Source organism: Eucalyptus grandis, chromosome 8 (assembly GCF_016545825.1).
Source record: "Eucalyptus grandis isolate ANBG69807.140 chromosome 8, ASM1654582v1, whole genome shotgun sequence".
Classification (NCBI taxonomy): Eukaryota; Viridiplantae; Streptophyta; class Magnoliopsida; order Myrtales; family Myrtaceae; genus Eucalyptus; species Eucalyptus grandis.
This window is the reverse complement of record NC_052619.1, coordinates 5,732,606-5,747,709: the sequence shown is the minus strand read 5'-3', so window position 1 is coordinate 5,747,709 and position 15,104 is coordinate 5,732,606. Positions and strand designations below refer to the sequence as shown.

The window sequence follows — 15,104 nt, the reverse complement described above, 5'->3', positions numbered from 1 at the left end:
TACATGTATAGTATCCAGGTCAAGATAATGCAGTTGCTAAGGTTTTTGGGTGTGGTATGTAGTAGTGGTATCTTTTTGCTCGGTCCTCCAGTATGCCTTGACCTTATCATCTAAAATATACATAAATAAAAAAAGAAATGAGATTGCATGGTTTGCATTTTCGCGTGTCCTTTCGAATTTTTGTATGTTATCGGTGTTATTTAATTGTATATACTTTCACATGCTTAAAAAATGAAAAGATTTTACTAATTACGTTAGCCATGACGTACGAGGGCATCACATCCCACTCAAGGGCCAACAAGGGTTGCTAGCCCTTGTCTAGTGATTGATGGAGTGCCATCGGCTTTGTGTAAAAAGAAAAAAAATAAGAAGGTAAAAAAGAAAAAGAAAACAAAAAAAAATATCATTAGAAATTTGGATAATTCAAAAATAATATAAAATTATTGACACTAATATCAATTATGTCACGTAGAATACTCAGTATTTATGCCAGAGGTTTCCGGCCAAAAGTGGCCAAAAAAAGGTTAGTTATTTTGATCGCATAGGTTATGTTACAAAGCGTAATAGGAAATAACGGAATAACTTTCAAAAGAGATGACATTGACATCCCACTATTATATAAAGCAAAAGCGATTTGGTCAATAAAATATGTCCAATCAAACAATTAACGTTGTACCATATGAAACTCACAAATTAAATATTAAAAACATTTGCCCATCGATTTCGTCATTCTCTACGTCATTCTTCTCTCCCGTACATGTCCACACCATGCACGGGTTTTCTTCCAAACATACCAACCAGCCGCGGACACTGCTGTGCCACGCTAGCAAAATAAAAATCACGTATCGAGTTCTGTATTTCTAAGATTTTTCTTAAATTGCATTTCAAGAAATGTAGTTAAAGGCTATGTGATTAACCCTAAATAGTATAGGTCAAGTTTCATAATTCTAATGTATTTTTTTTTTTTGTGACCTAGGAATCTTATACAGCCGGCAACCGGCAAGTAAACCTAGAGGGACACGGGTTTCATAATTTTAATGTATTTTTTTTTTTAATCTAGAAACCCCGTACAGCCGGCAATCGGTGGCGAGTAAACCTAGAGAGACACGTAAGCGGGAGGACCCACCACTCCCAGCGTCCCACTTAAGACCCCTCAAATGCCCAGTGAGGATTCGAACTCCTCCCTTTCGTGAGGGAGAGAGCCCAAATCATCACGGCCACCAAGGCGGTGGTATAATTCTAATGTATTCCTTTTAGTTATCTATAGCTAAAAATTACTCATGAGAAAATTTATATAAGACATCATTTTAAGGTAAAATTGTCTATGTTAGTGTGTTGCATAAAATGACAAACAATTTATGACGGCAATTGATCGAAATTCCAAGCAAATGTTCAAGACAATATCAACAAAATAGAAAAGCATAAGACCAAATCGACATTCGTACTATAATATATTTATGATTGGTTTTGTAATTATTATCTATATTTTTTAAGGGTTAATATTACAAAATCCTCAAAACTGGTACGCTTATAATAAATTTATTATTCGTTAGTATTCGTAACATTTTGATATCAAATTGTTGAGTTAAATGATATATGGCAATTGATAAATATATCAATTTAAAATTTTATCATCTGTTTGTCTATTTATGATTTTTTTGTAATTTTTTAATTCAATTTAATGAAAATATCACAAATGCATTAATTTTGGATTTTCTTGATAAATTTATTATAAGCGTATCGCATTTAAGATTTTTAGTGATAAAAAATTAATTTGGTGTAATTATTAGGATACATCAATTAATGGTTTTTGGTGGAATTGGTATTTTTCCAAAGAAGGCCACCTAAATTCGTCGTTTTCCCACTCGAAAAATCAAATTCACGTCGCTTTCTCCTTGGACTTTGGACGGAATGCATCATCGTGTCTTATTTAACAAACAAGCAAAAATGGAAATCTATAATAATGAACGAAAAGAGAAAAATCATTTTCCGAAAGACCGGCCGCAGTTGTTCTTTTACTCCCGAAGAGTACGAGGCGAATAAGCTCTTGTCAGCTGCTTTGCTTCGCACGTGCGAACGCCGCCACGCGCCGCCACGCGCGTACTCGCCCATCTGCCGTCCTAGGATTCTCATCCCGAGCGCGGACACGCACGTGCGTCGCTTCAGACGGCGGAGCGCGAGCGCGTGGACGCCACGCGCCGCCGCCAGCTCCGCGCATCATTTCTTCCGCTTTTCCCCCCCTGTCGCCCCCTCGCGAGTATAAAAATTCTCCTCCGCATCTCCGTCGTCTCGAGTCACTCTCTCTCTCTCTATCTCTCTCTCTTTCTCTCTCTAGCGCCGTCGCCCTGTTGGATTCGCTCTCGCCGGAGCTCGCCGGAAGGGGGGAGGGGAACGCGCCCGATCGGCCGGTCGGACGGTGGCCGGGGAGGAGGAAGATGCAGTACAAGAACCTGGGGCGGTCGGGGCTGAAGGTGAGCCAGCTCTCGTATGGGGCGTGGGTCAGCTTCGGGAACCAGCTGGACGTGAAGGAGGCCAAGTCCCTCCTCCAGTGCTGCCGCGACCACGGCGTCAACTTCTTCGACAACGCCGAGGTGTACGCCAATGGCCGCGCCGAGGAGATCATGGGCCAGGCCATCCGGGAGCTCGGCTGGAAGCGGTCCGACATCGTCGTCTCCACCAAGATCTTCTGGGGCGGCCCCGGCCCCAACGACAAGGGCCTGTCCCGGAAGCACATCGTCGAGGGCACCAAGGCCTCGCTGAAGCGCCTCGACATGGACTACGTCGATGTGATTTACTGCCACAGGTGCGTGCTTTGCCTTCCTTGCTGCTTCGATTTTGATCGGACGATTGCGTTTCGGCTTTCGATTGCCCTGCATTTCGTGGTTTGATGCAGTTGACAGGACTGACCCGTCTGTCGGTCTCTGTCGTAGTTTCATTAGTTGATCTCCTGGCGCTGGTAGTGGTAAAGTTAAGTTTTTTGCTTCGTTAGAGCTCCATGTGGGATGAATTTTTGCTCATTTCTGTTGTCTTTTGCTTGAAAGGCGAGGAATGTGGTTTTGTTTAGGTTGAATCTTATAGTTTATAGAGGCGTTCGGTTCCTCTCATCTGAATGTGTTGATCTTTCGATGGTTTTTGGTTGGGTTTTGATCTTGCTTTTTGGTTGCTTGACTTTATTGTTCTCCTGATAGAGACAGAATTTATTGTTTAGTTTATAGAATTCAAATTTTGGTGGTGGTGAGTGTTTTTTCACGTGAATGGGTTTTAATTGCAGGCCGGATTCTTCTACCCCCATTGAAGAGACGGTTAGAGCAATGAACTATGTCATTGACAAAGGCTGGGCCTTTTACTGGGGAACTAGTGAATGGTCGGCACAGCAGATTACTGAGGCTTGGGGGATGGCACAGAGGTTGGATATGGTGGGGCCGATTGTTGAGCAGCCAGAGTACAACTTGTTCTCTAGGCATAAGGTGAGTGTTCTTGGCAAACGGTGAATCTTGCGATGCTGTTTGCTTGTTTGAACATGAGGTCTGTGTTTCACTCTCGCTGGGCATGTTTCCATTAGGATCATGATTAAGTTTGATTCTGCTTTTGATTGTTAGTATGACAATATTGTGCTTTGATACCTGACTTCCCTTTGCTCTGAATGCTTAGCACAATGTGAGAAACTAGAACTCTTGGCATCTTCAAATGCAGAGATTGTTAAGTTTTTGGTTGTCTTTTTTTTTCCCTTGTAGATTTAATTTGTTAGCGTGATATTGGTAATGGCAGTGGGACACCATTATACCCACTTTGACAATAGCTTTATGTGCGGTTGCAGTAATTGAAGCTCTGTGGATGCCTTTTCTTATTCCCAGTTGTGACAGTCATGATCTGTTCATCGCCTTGAATTAGTTATGGTTGATGTTGCTCTGATGCTGTCAATGGGCACCATTTTGTTTATAAATTGCATGGAAGTGAGGCATGATCATTATGATCGGGTCATTTTATTCAGTTTAAGTGAAAGGAATAAGTAGCAGGTTAAGATCATCAGGTTTACTGAGCTGATATGGGTCATTTGCTCAATGCATAGTCCTCTGTAACCTCATGCTGGTTTTGTTAATTATTCTCATGTAATAGTTAAGAGATACGTTGTATGAGTTCGTTTAATCCTTCCATGTCATGTATTTGTGGCACATTTGCAGCCTAAGATGAATTTTCTTGTCTTGAATCAAGTGTTAGATATTGACATGTGATACAATAGTTTTAGGATGGTCTAGCAACAGTGTATACTTTGTCTATTTTCTTGATCTGTGAATGGGAGGCTCCCCTGTGGTGTTCACAAATAAATTCATTTGCAAAGCTTGCAAAAATAAAATAACAAAAGATTGGCACTCTATTGGATCGGCTTATGTCAACAACAAAAAAATGGTTTTCCAACTTAGCATAAGAAGAATTGGGTGGCAATGTCAAAAGGGGACTTCTGTGCAGTTCTGGCTAAGGAAATGGCTCCAAATTGAGTTTGATATTGTGCTTTAGAAATGTCACATATGAAAGTATTGGAAAGGACGCATTTGTATCGGTTGTCTTGGTTCTGATTTATAATCTGAATACTGGATGCAGGTCGAGTCTGAATATATACCCCTCTATACCAACTATGGCTTGGGTCTGACTACATGGAGTCCACTTTCTTCTGGAGTGCTCACTGGGAAATACAACAAGGGAAATATACCTCCTGATAGCCGCTTTGCTCTGGAAAACTATAAAGTAAGTTTCTTTGAAATACAATTCTGATTATTGATATCTCCTTCAAAATGGGTTGGCTAATTAAGATTTGTATGGGTCCTGGAAACTATAGAGTGGAATGATCCATTTCGGGTGTTCTTCCTGACTAACTTCTGCATTGATGTTCCCCTGCCCCAGGAGCAATGTACAACTCCGTGCCCTCAATCCTTATGTTGTTTGATTAGATAAATCTTTCATCCATCACTGTGCTAGCGTAGCCTTGATAAAATAAAGGAGAAAATGATTTTGGCCTTCGATGTACTCTGCTTTGAATATATGATAATTTGGATGAGCCTTCTCGTTACTTTCTTTTAAGTGACTGATTATTAGATACGGTATATTCCTGGTTTTATTGACTTGCAAACCATTCAACTTGGGAAAGAGATCGATAATGTGTTTTGTGAATGGTTATTGCTTCAATTTTGTTTATGAGAAACTATAGGCTCATGGTATGAGGGTCAGCAATTTATAAGCTTATTGTGCTATTTTAAAACTTTGCATGGTTTAAAAAATATTTTTAGTTCTGCTTTCTTTTATTTCTGTTTATTTTTGTAAGAGATGCAGTATATCTGTAATTCCTTACTGTTTAAGATGATATTTATGGGAAATATACTGAACTGATAGATGCTGATCTTACAAGACCCTATTGGCCCCAAAAAATGTGGTAATTGTTTATTCTGTACAATCATGGAAGACATGTGGCCCTTGCTTATCTTTTAAGACAATGCATGTTATATATTTGATCTCCCCGGTGTTAGTCTAAATTTTAACTTTTCACCCTTCCAGTTTGTTTGTTTGTTTGATGAATGCTTCACTTTAAGACAACATGAGAATTAATGCTTCTTTTTCTCTTAGAATCTTGCTACTCGTTCCTTGGTTGATGATGTGCTGAAGAAGGTCAATGGACTGAAACCAATTGCGGATGAACTTGGGGTGCCATTAGCTCAGCTTGCTATTGCATGGTGTGCTGCAAATCCTAATGTCTCATCTGTTATTACTGGTGCAACCAAGGAGTCCCAGGTTGGTTTTCAAATGCAAAAATCTCTGAGTAAACTCATTTAGCATTTAATCTTGGTATGGTTACTTTTAGGTATTTGGAACTTGTTTGTAGCTTTATAATCTCATGTAGCATCCAATTAGCTTATTACTATCATCTCTCGTTGAGGTTGATGGTGGCGTTATGAATTTAAGGCATTAATTTTATTTGCCATGATTGGTGTTCCCTGGATTCTTCAGGGTGTTACAGGATATATCATGGAATCAAGTTAGGGTATTACATTCGTATTCCACCGTGCATTGTTTTAAATTGAGCAAACCAGGCAACTTTTGCACATCGCAATTGTTAGACTTCCATCAATCATCAGGAGTGGCTTATGTGCATAACTTTTCTCGGCTATGTGTAGGTTGGGGTATGTTGGGGTTTGTATGTGGAATCTAGAAAAGGTTTACTGTAAGAATGACATGAGAATGAGGAACATAATTAGCAATGGACACGAATGTTATTGGAAGTGAAAAAAATGGAAGATAAGAATATTATATTGAACTGAGGATTATCCCCAGAAGTTGACTCATCATGAAAGTTGTCCATATGTGGTGTTCAATAGCAGTTAGGGCTGAGCTCTTCCTTTGAGGCGTTAGCTAATTGTAAGAACTCCAAGGTACTTCTTTGTGAAAGTAGATGCAATAAACTGAAGAACTGCTGAACTTTTCTGCCAAAATTTATGGAATCCAAAGCCTCCATCTTGTGAAAGGAATCCTGAGTTCTCATAGAGGTTGCTCAGGTTAGAAATATAGTCAATTAAGTGGAGGAAAGACTGATAAGAAGGTAGTTCTTGCTGCCCTTAAAAATGTTACATGAATAGGTCAGTCCAGAGTAGTTACTATCTGCACAATCATCCATCGTCAATAAAGTTCCTCCAAAAGGAGCCCCTTGAAAGTTGAACAACGATATGATCTGCGAATTTTTCTCTATCTGGGTAGATTGAGTACTTTGGATATCCTGACAAATATGTTTTTTGAAGATAGTACGGTCAATTTTTGGGCAAAGGCAATTTTCTGATGGGGCCATCACTGTGAGGCTGCTTTAGATCTGTGCATTTAGTATATATTGTGAAACAGACTGAACTTTGAACAGTATAATTCAATCATAGTCTTCCTGATTGCTTCCCTTAGAAAACTCAGAAGTCATCATATATGCTTCACATGGTTATTGATGCGGCCTGTGTTCTTGCAGATTCAAGAGAACATGAAGGCCATTGATGTCATCCCCTTACTGACTCCTGCTGTGATGGAAAAGATTGAAGCTGTTGTTCAAAGTAAGCCAAAGCGTCCCGATTCATTTAGGTAGACGATGGATATCCATCCGATATCTGCCTATGTGCAGCCAACTCAATTGTTTGGGCAAAGCTTAGTGCCGATTCCATCTCCATATGGAGCCTTTTGTGCGTAGTTTTACTCTGGACCGTGGTTACGGTGTATTTGGGCCTGGGTGTGGTGTTCTTTTCATTTGAGGGAGCGTGAGGTTTGGTTGGCGGTGGACATGTTTACATCATTGAGCAAACATGGAACTATTGACCATGTTGGGTTGTTATAAACACTTTTATTTCGACTTGGCTATATGAAGCCATGTGGTTCGTTTGCATTTTGTGGCCTGAGTTTGCTTCCTTCTTGAATTAATCGTGTTCATGCTCTCGTACATTTTAGCGTGAAAGGGTTGCAGGTAACACAACTGTGGAGAATATGCTGTCTTGTTATGTCTGAATATGCTCTCTCTGTAGAGTGCGCCTTCATTCATTTCGACACATATCCACGTCAGTTTTGTGGGACTTCAAGCACCACATTAGATGGTTCTACATTAGATGGTTCTTAAAGACATGAAATACAGCAAGCGAAGCGCGGTGTCGGTATGATCTTTTAGCCCACATACCTTGATGGATATAACTTATCTGATCCTTTTCTGCTCCATCAACTTGATTATGCACCCATTTCCTGTTTAATTCTTAAATTTCCCTTTAGCACTGCATTACCGGTTCTTTTTTTTTTTTTTTAATTTTTTTTATATGTTTGTTTCATTGAAAATTTCATGACAATGAAAAATATTTTTCATAAAAACAATTTTAAAGGAAAATACTTAGTGTCATTTGTTTAGTGGTTTAGGAAAAAAAATTCGTTAGTGTTAGTAAGTGCATATTGTTGTCAGCTTATGAAAAACATTTTCTTAGGATTGATTAGTTCTCTGTCATCTAAACATCAGAAGGTTAGAAAATTATTTTCGAAATAGTTTTCTTTCGAATAAATGGACCTTAATTCCAGAAAGATTAAGCATTAAACCCTTCAACTTGAAAGGGGAGTAATGATCCTCAGGGAGAATGCCTTTCTTTTCTTACATAAATTCCACCTTATCGAATTCCTTCTTCATGAAGTACCTGATTATCCTTATGGACCATACGAGAAATGTCCTAGCAATCAAAATTTGGGTGGGTCGCTTTAAAGTTAGTTCGGTTACATTCTGTGGTTCGACTTTACCTTATATCAACATATTTGTTCTTCGCGGGAGACTTCATTTTGGATCATATAAAGATGGGAAAATGATACATATTGTCCATAAACTTTCAACGTGTAATGCCATCTCTAGATTTTTTGTACATGTTCAATTTATTCCATCGTCTATATGAAAATATTCAATGTTGTTCTTCCATTTTAAATATTTTCATGTAAAAAGTTTAGGAATCGCATTAAAATAAATTAAAAGTTCGGGGATAACATTGCTTATTAATATAAAGTTCAATCACCATATTGAATAAATTAAAAGTTAAAAGATGACATTAAATATTTAGCCAAAGTTTAAGAATTGTTTGTGAAATTACCCTTTAAAAATTGGTGGACCACCAAGAAATAAGATTGGTTGCATTTTAGGGGTGCGATGATCCGATCGTGGACACTGAAATTGAAAGCTACGGAGAAACAACGTGATAACAAACCATCTAGAAGTATTTTCAACTACGTTTAATTTAAGTTTTTCCATCCTTACCCTTCCATCCTTACCCGTCTTTGTTAATTCTAACGTTTTCTTAACAATGTTGAAATTTTCTTGTGTTGAGAAAGGAATTAAAAAGTTAAGACGTAACTATCTAGAACTCGGAAGGCAACATAGGGACTCTTGAAGGATGATATGATCGCACAAGATCGAGCCATGAATTGCAAAGATAGATATATACATACTGACACGAGGGTGATTCTGTAAGGATCGGGAGAAGCTTGTCCCATCGCGGACATGCGCTCATCGTCAACGTTCATCTTGCAGTTTGGGTCCTGAGGCTATATCCTGCCTCTCTTTCCTACTTTGTTGCCGGACTATTCTGGGACTTGTCTTCTCACAGCCACTCCATTTTACCCCTCTCTCTCTCTCTCTCTCTCTCTCTGCATTACTCATTGAGAATTCCACAATCTCTTTCCCTTCCTCGTCTCTCAGCTTCCAACAGACTATCCTGGGATTCCGAAGGCAAGAATTGCCTTAAACAAGCAAGTAAGATCATTCTTTGTGCTTTGTATTGCTTTTGCTGATCATTGGTGATGGTTATTTTTTTTTTCCCCATCATTTCAGCTAACACTATACCATTCTTCAGTTCTTATCCCCAGGATCTGACATTGGTGACGTTCCTGAGCATCGGTTTTCCCAACGACCGAGGGTTGACGCCCGTATCATTTCGAAGGTCACCTGCATAGTCTGGTAGCGTGCTTGAGGAAGGATTCACCGGCGTTATTTTGAATCTTGATGAGTGTCGAATGATAAGGGTCAGAGGATGCTTATATGGGTTGAAAAGCAGACGAGGGTCCAGTTGAGACCATGATGAATGAGGCCAGGGAAGATTCAAGCCAGAAAATCAAAATAGGCAGAGCTGACGGGAACTTCGGCGACGTATGTTCTCAGACAGGTGAAGAGTTTTCGGTTGAGTTCTTAAGGGATCGGATGGGCGTCCGGAGAATCCACGTGATGCCGAAAGCGGATCATTTCCTGCCAGAGAGTCCGAGCTTCAATTTTTTGAAGGATCAACATGTAGTTTACGAGGAGGCGGGTGGCCTGCTCCGGCACACCGGAGGGAAGTCGTACGCCAATGCGGATTTCGCTAATGTCATGGCTAAACCTATGCCGAGTCCGTACATGGAGAGCCCCACTCATTTGGATTATACAGCAAGGCCTCAAGGAGAATACGATTTTCTCGGGCAACGGTCCAATGTATACTACGACGATGCCGCTCATGCTCGAGGCGCCATGGATCCGCCCTATTCCTCGGGGTCGCCTCAGTCGTACTTTCATCAGGGACCAGGAATCATCACGCAGGGCTCTTCCCATTTCAAGATGAAGTTACTTTGTAGCTATGGTGGACGGATTTTTCCGAGGCCTAGCGATGGGAAGCTTCGGTACGTTGGTGGCGAAACCCGCATCATATCCATAAGGAAGAACCTCTCCTGGGAAGAACTCATGAAGAAGACCTCAGCGATCTGCAACCAGCCTCATACCATCAAATATCAACTACCTGGTGAAGATCTCGACGCGCTGATCTCGGTTTGTTCCGACGAGGACCTACAGAATATGATAGAGGAATATCATGAGCTCGAAAAAGTCGGTACTTGTCAGAGACTCCGGATATTTCTCGTCCCCTTGACCGAGATAGAGAGCCCGAATTCCTTCGAAGCTAGATTATCAGCTGAGCAGCAAGCCGTCGATTATCAATACGTCATCGCCGTTAATGGGGTATTGGATCGGAGCCCACAAAAGAGCGCAAAAGGACAGATTCCGGCGAGCCAAGTAATGCATCAGGGCACAACGTCCTCAGACAACAGCCCAAGTTGTCTTAGAGACTCTCCAACGTTCGTTCAGCCTCTAGAAATCCACGATTATAGCCCGAAATACTCGAATTTGGCAAGAACAAGTTCGAATCCTTCCGCTCAATTATTGACAGTGAGACAGATCTCCAACAATCTTCATGACCTTTCTCCCCCGGCGACTCAGGTTCCACCACAGAAGAGGGATTTGACGAATCACGGTCATGTGAATGAGAGCAATAGGCATTTTGTGCTGGACAAGCATCCTAGTGATAAGTCCTACTATCATGACAATGCCAATCATCAAAATCCTACATCTACTCAGCCTCTTCAACTGATCGACTTGCGAATACCGAACTTGTTTGAAGCCGAACATATATATAGACAAAGAGGCACTCATGTTCCCGATCAGAACATTGCAGAAGATTTCGTGCCAGCATCATGCTACGGTCTGTTCGACATCAATTTCAGTAGGCCTATACTCAAGGCAAGGGTGTTCCATTCAGATAAACTCGCAACTCATCCTGAAGACCCGGCGTCTCAGCTTCTGGAATCTCCTGAACTGGATGACCCTCATTACGGATTGATGCACGTGCTATCGGACTCACAGTTGGAAGGACTTTACAGGGGATCAACGCATTCTACAGAGGAAGGAACAATTTCATGTTCATTGAGTTTTTCGACAGAGAAGGTCCCCTTGCTGGCAACTTCAAGCCATTCTTCGCGTGAATGGAAGATGAAGTCACAGGACCTAACTGCTGCAAAATATCAGGAAAGCACATCTGGTTCGCACTCGAATGAGGAGGCGCGAATGATCAGGGACCAAACAGTACTGGAGTGGCAAGATGACAAAGATTCCAATTCCTTTCAAGAGAAAAAGCAATTTAGAGGTGAAATTTGATTGATCAAGTCTTATAACATTGTGAAATTCTATATGAACTTTCTTACTTTCCCAAAATGACATCTGTTTTAGTAGTCCTTGTTGACGAGGATTGCGTGAACATGCTACAAGAGCACAAGGCAAGTTCCAACATTGAACTAAACGTTTCCTCAGAGAGCCAAAAATATAGCCTTGCACCTCATGAAGATGTGAAACGAATGGGATGTATTGAATCAGCTTTCAAAGATCAGCATGGACAGAACCCTGTGCGGACTCATGGATCACCTAACCAAGTTCCTGAACTCGTTGTGTCTTCAGTCTCTGTATGTATGACTCCCCCCAAATAAATCACGAAATCAATTCAAATTTCACAAGTATTCCCTATACTTAACATTGTCTCTTTTTCTGACAATCTTCAGCCTAATCATTCTTGCAAAGAGAGAAAATCCCATGAAGAGGGTTTGTTGGACGGCGCTGGAGAAGTCAGCTCTGAGGCAAGATTCAATAAGGGATTGAAACCTGTAAATGTAATGCCTCCTCGCAAAGAAAATCATCGGAACATTGTCCAGCCAATATCGGTGATCGTTGAGGATGTAACTGAGAATATGCCTCTTGACATCCCCATTTCCTCAAGTTCAGTGGCGCATATCCAGGATGACCCTACTGATAGCATCTCATCCGCTATAGAAACAGAAGGCGAAAGCATTGCTGCTGATACTGACTATGAGGTACTGCAATTTGATTTGAGTCACTGCTAAACGTCTGATTGAGTACGCTATGATGGTTGTTAAATTTCTCTCGCTTTACATTCTCCAGGATGTGAAAAGCGATGGCCATGATGCAGATGACCCCATATCTGATGCAGTGATAGCTGAAATCGAAGCTGGCATCTACGGTTTGCAGGTTCTAATCTTGGAAAATCGCTCTATTATTCATGGACTAAAATGAGCAGCACTTATTTTATTATGCTAAACCTTAAAGGATGTTGATGTCATATCTACCACGATGGACTTCCAAACTTTTTTGTTGACGTTTGCCCTGTGAAACTATTCGATTCTCTCTCTCACTTTATACTTGCTTTAGCATGGAAACAATATTCCTACGATTAAACGCGGTGTGTGCTGTCATAGATCATAAAGAACGCCGACCTGGAAGAACTACAAGAATTAGGATCCGGCACATTCGGGACGGTTTATCACGGCAAATGGAGAGGGACAGATGTCGCCATCAAAAGAATTAAGAAAAGTTGTTTTGCAGGAAGATCGTCCGAGCAAGATCGCATAGTAAGTCTCATAGCTGCATAGTTGCAAATAGCTCATGTAATTCGACTCACATGACGATCGTTCCACGACACAAAAGATTATTCCAGATAACAACAGAATCATCTGAATAGTGTTCATGAAGCAATTCTTTGATAAAACTGACAAATCTTGGATGGAATGATAGGGAAATCAATGTCGCCATGTTTACCTTGCGACTATTTCTGAATTCACAGCTACAATCTCTACATCAAGTTTTAAGTTTAGGACTTTTTGTGAAGTTTCTTTTCCTGGATTAACAGGTCCTAAACCTAGTAGATATCATGTTTAATCTCTTTCTGTTTCAAGAAAACATTTGTAATGCTACTTACAGACAAAAGATTTCTGGAGAGAGGCGAAGATCTTGTCGAATCTTCATCATCCCAACGTCGTGGCATTCTATGGAGTTGTTCCTGATGGCCCTGGTGGGACATTGGCAACGGTGACCGAGTTCATGGTTAATGGCTCACTCAGACATAATCTAGTAAAAAACAACAGGTCATTTTTCTCGCGCTTTAGTCTTGTTAATCTCAATTCCTTCCATGTTATGAACATGAGGAAGCGCATTTTGAATAAGCGAAAGCCTGGATGTATGAGTAGTAAAACTATCTATGTTACAGAGCTTTGGACCGTCGGAAAAAGCTTATGATAGCAATGGATGCAGCTTTCGGGATGGAGTATCTGCATTTCAAGAACATCGTCCATTTCGACTTGAAGTGCGACAATCTGCTTGTCAATTTGAAGGATCCCCGTCGACCAATTTGCAAGGTACTCACGTGATGTAGCCTTCAACTCGAATCTACTTGCATGATCACGTTGCTAATTCCATAGCATAACAGACAATTCGAAAAGAAATCTGAATTCTCTTTGTTCTTCTGGTGAAGGTCGCAGATTTCGGCTTGTCGAGGATCAAACAGAACACTTTCGTGTCGGGTGGAATCCGGGGTACGCTCCCCTGGATGGCGCCCGAGCTCTTGAACGGTACTAACAACCGAGTCTCGGAGAAGGTTAGCGATAACTAATCAGAATTATCACATAAAATAGCATAATCAATCAAGACCTTGTGACACAATGCTGTATCTCTCAGGTGGATATCTTCTCATTCGGGATCGCCATGTGGGAGATGTTGACCGGCGAAGAACCTTATGCTAACATGCACTGTGGTGCAATCATAGGTGATCTTCCGAAGATGCCTGCAGATCTTATTCTTGATTAATACGATCGAAAAGGACTGATCTTGCTTTTAATTTGGCTCGACATTTTTCATGAAGGGGGCATTGTCAGCAACACGCTGAGGCCGCCGATACCGGAGGGGTGCGATCCGGAGTGGAAGGAACTGATGGAGGAGTGCTGGTCTGCTGATCCCTCGAGGCGGCCGTCCTTCACGCAGATCACCATGAGGCTGCAGACCATGCTGAAGACTCTCCAGACCAAGCGATACGCCGAGAAGCCCAAGTACTGATCGCCGCGGACCGGATCGGACCGGACTGCACTGCATCGAACTCTTCTTGTACTGAAATTTTGTATATATAGCCTGCTAGCCAAGGTTCACAAAGCACAAACAAGGAAGAAAAGGAGGAGAGAGTCAACTTATGATTGTGCATTCTAGGAGGGGAGGATTTTGACGTTCCATGACATGTCATTAGGGGTTGAAGATTTGCTTAGCACACACCGACAAGTTTGGTCTTTTGCTCCGGGGCCCTGTCCGTCCTAAACGTTTCGAGTCGAGGTTTGCGAAGGGACCGTGTCGGTCCGACCCAGATCGACTCGATTGCCTGACCACACCGGCCCGGCCCCAATGCCGCTCACATGTGATTACGGCGCTTGAGCGCATTACGGTCCTTTAGGGAGATTTGAGAGGGATCGTCCTGACCGACCCGGATCGACTCGACAGTCTAATCACGCATGCCCGGCCTGGTGCCGCCGCGCGAAGCCCGTTATCGACAGGACGCCGGCTATTCTCTAGGCCGGATGACGGGTCCTTTTTAGTTATTTGTCGTTGCCGTCGAGGGCATTATGGTCTTTCCGGAGGAAGCGGTCCATTCGTCCATGCGACCTTTTAACGTTATCTTGCGGCCTTGATTACTGCGACAGTTTTTTTGGGTAATAAAATTGGAAAGATAAAAAGGGAAAAAAAAAAAAAAGAGAAAAAAGTTATAAGCAAGAAAATCGTTATCCAGAAGGCACGCATTCCGAAGCTCACTTCCTAGTCGTTCCACAAAATCGCCACGCGAACCGAGGCGCGTGAGTTCAAAATCCTTTTCTCTTTGTTTAATAGAAAGGGCAAAGGCCGAATCCAAAAATTTAACATGATTAGTTTACTATCCATATATTATCCT

The 15,104-nt window shown here is 41.6% G+C and overlaps 2 protein-coding genes across 3 annotated transcripts; both read left to right on the top strand.

The window, feature by feature from the left end:
• Positions 1-2,273: 2,273 nt before the first annotated feature.
• LOC104456057 (probable voltage-gated potassium channel subunit beta) lies at positions 2,274-7,405 on the top strand. Its single transcript, XM_010070775.3, has 5 exons — positions 2,274-2,803; positions 3,272-3,467; positions 4,600-4,743; positions 5,617-5,781; positions 6,995-7,405. The coding sequence occupies exons 1-5, from the start codon at positions 2,436-2,438 to the stop codon at positions 7,106-7,108; spliced, it is 987 nt and encodes a 328-aa protein (XP_010069077.1). The 5' UTR covers positions 2,274-2,435; the 3' UTR covers positions 7,109-7,405.
• A 1,537-nt stretch (positions 7,406-8,942) lies between these two features.
• On the top strand, positions 8,943-14,421 carry LOC104416072 (serine/threonine-protein kinase STE20). 2 transcript variants are annotated; one of them, XM_039299308.1, is made up of 11 exons: positions 8,943-9,286; positions 9,387-11,477; positions 11,564-11,790; positions 11,887-12,195; positions 12,284-12,370; positions 12,598-12,750; positions 13,100-13,263; positions 13,386-13,533; positions 13,650-13,772; positions 13,853-13,940; positions 14,037-14,421. In XM_039299308.1, the coding sequence occupies exons 2-11, from the start codon at positions 9,608-9,610 to the stop codon at positions 14,225-14,227; spliced, it is 3,360 nt and encodes a 1,119-aa protein (XP_039155242.1). In that variant the 5' UTR covers positions 8,943-9,286; positions 9,387-9,607; the 3' UTR covers positions 14,228-14,421. The 2 variants fall into 2 exon arrangements, with proteins under 2 accessions (XP_039155242.1, XP_010025811.2); XM_010027509.3 differs by having other exon boundaries at positions 11,561-11,790.
• Positions 14,422-15,104: the final 683 nt, after the last annotated feature.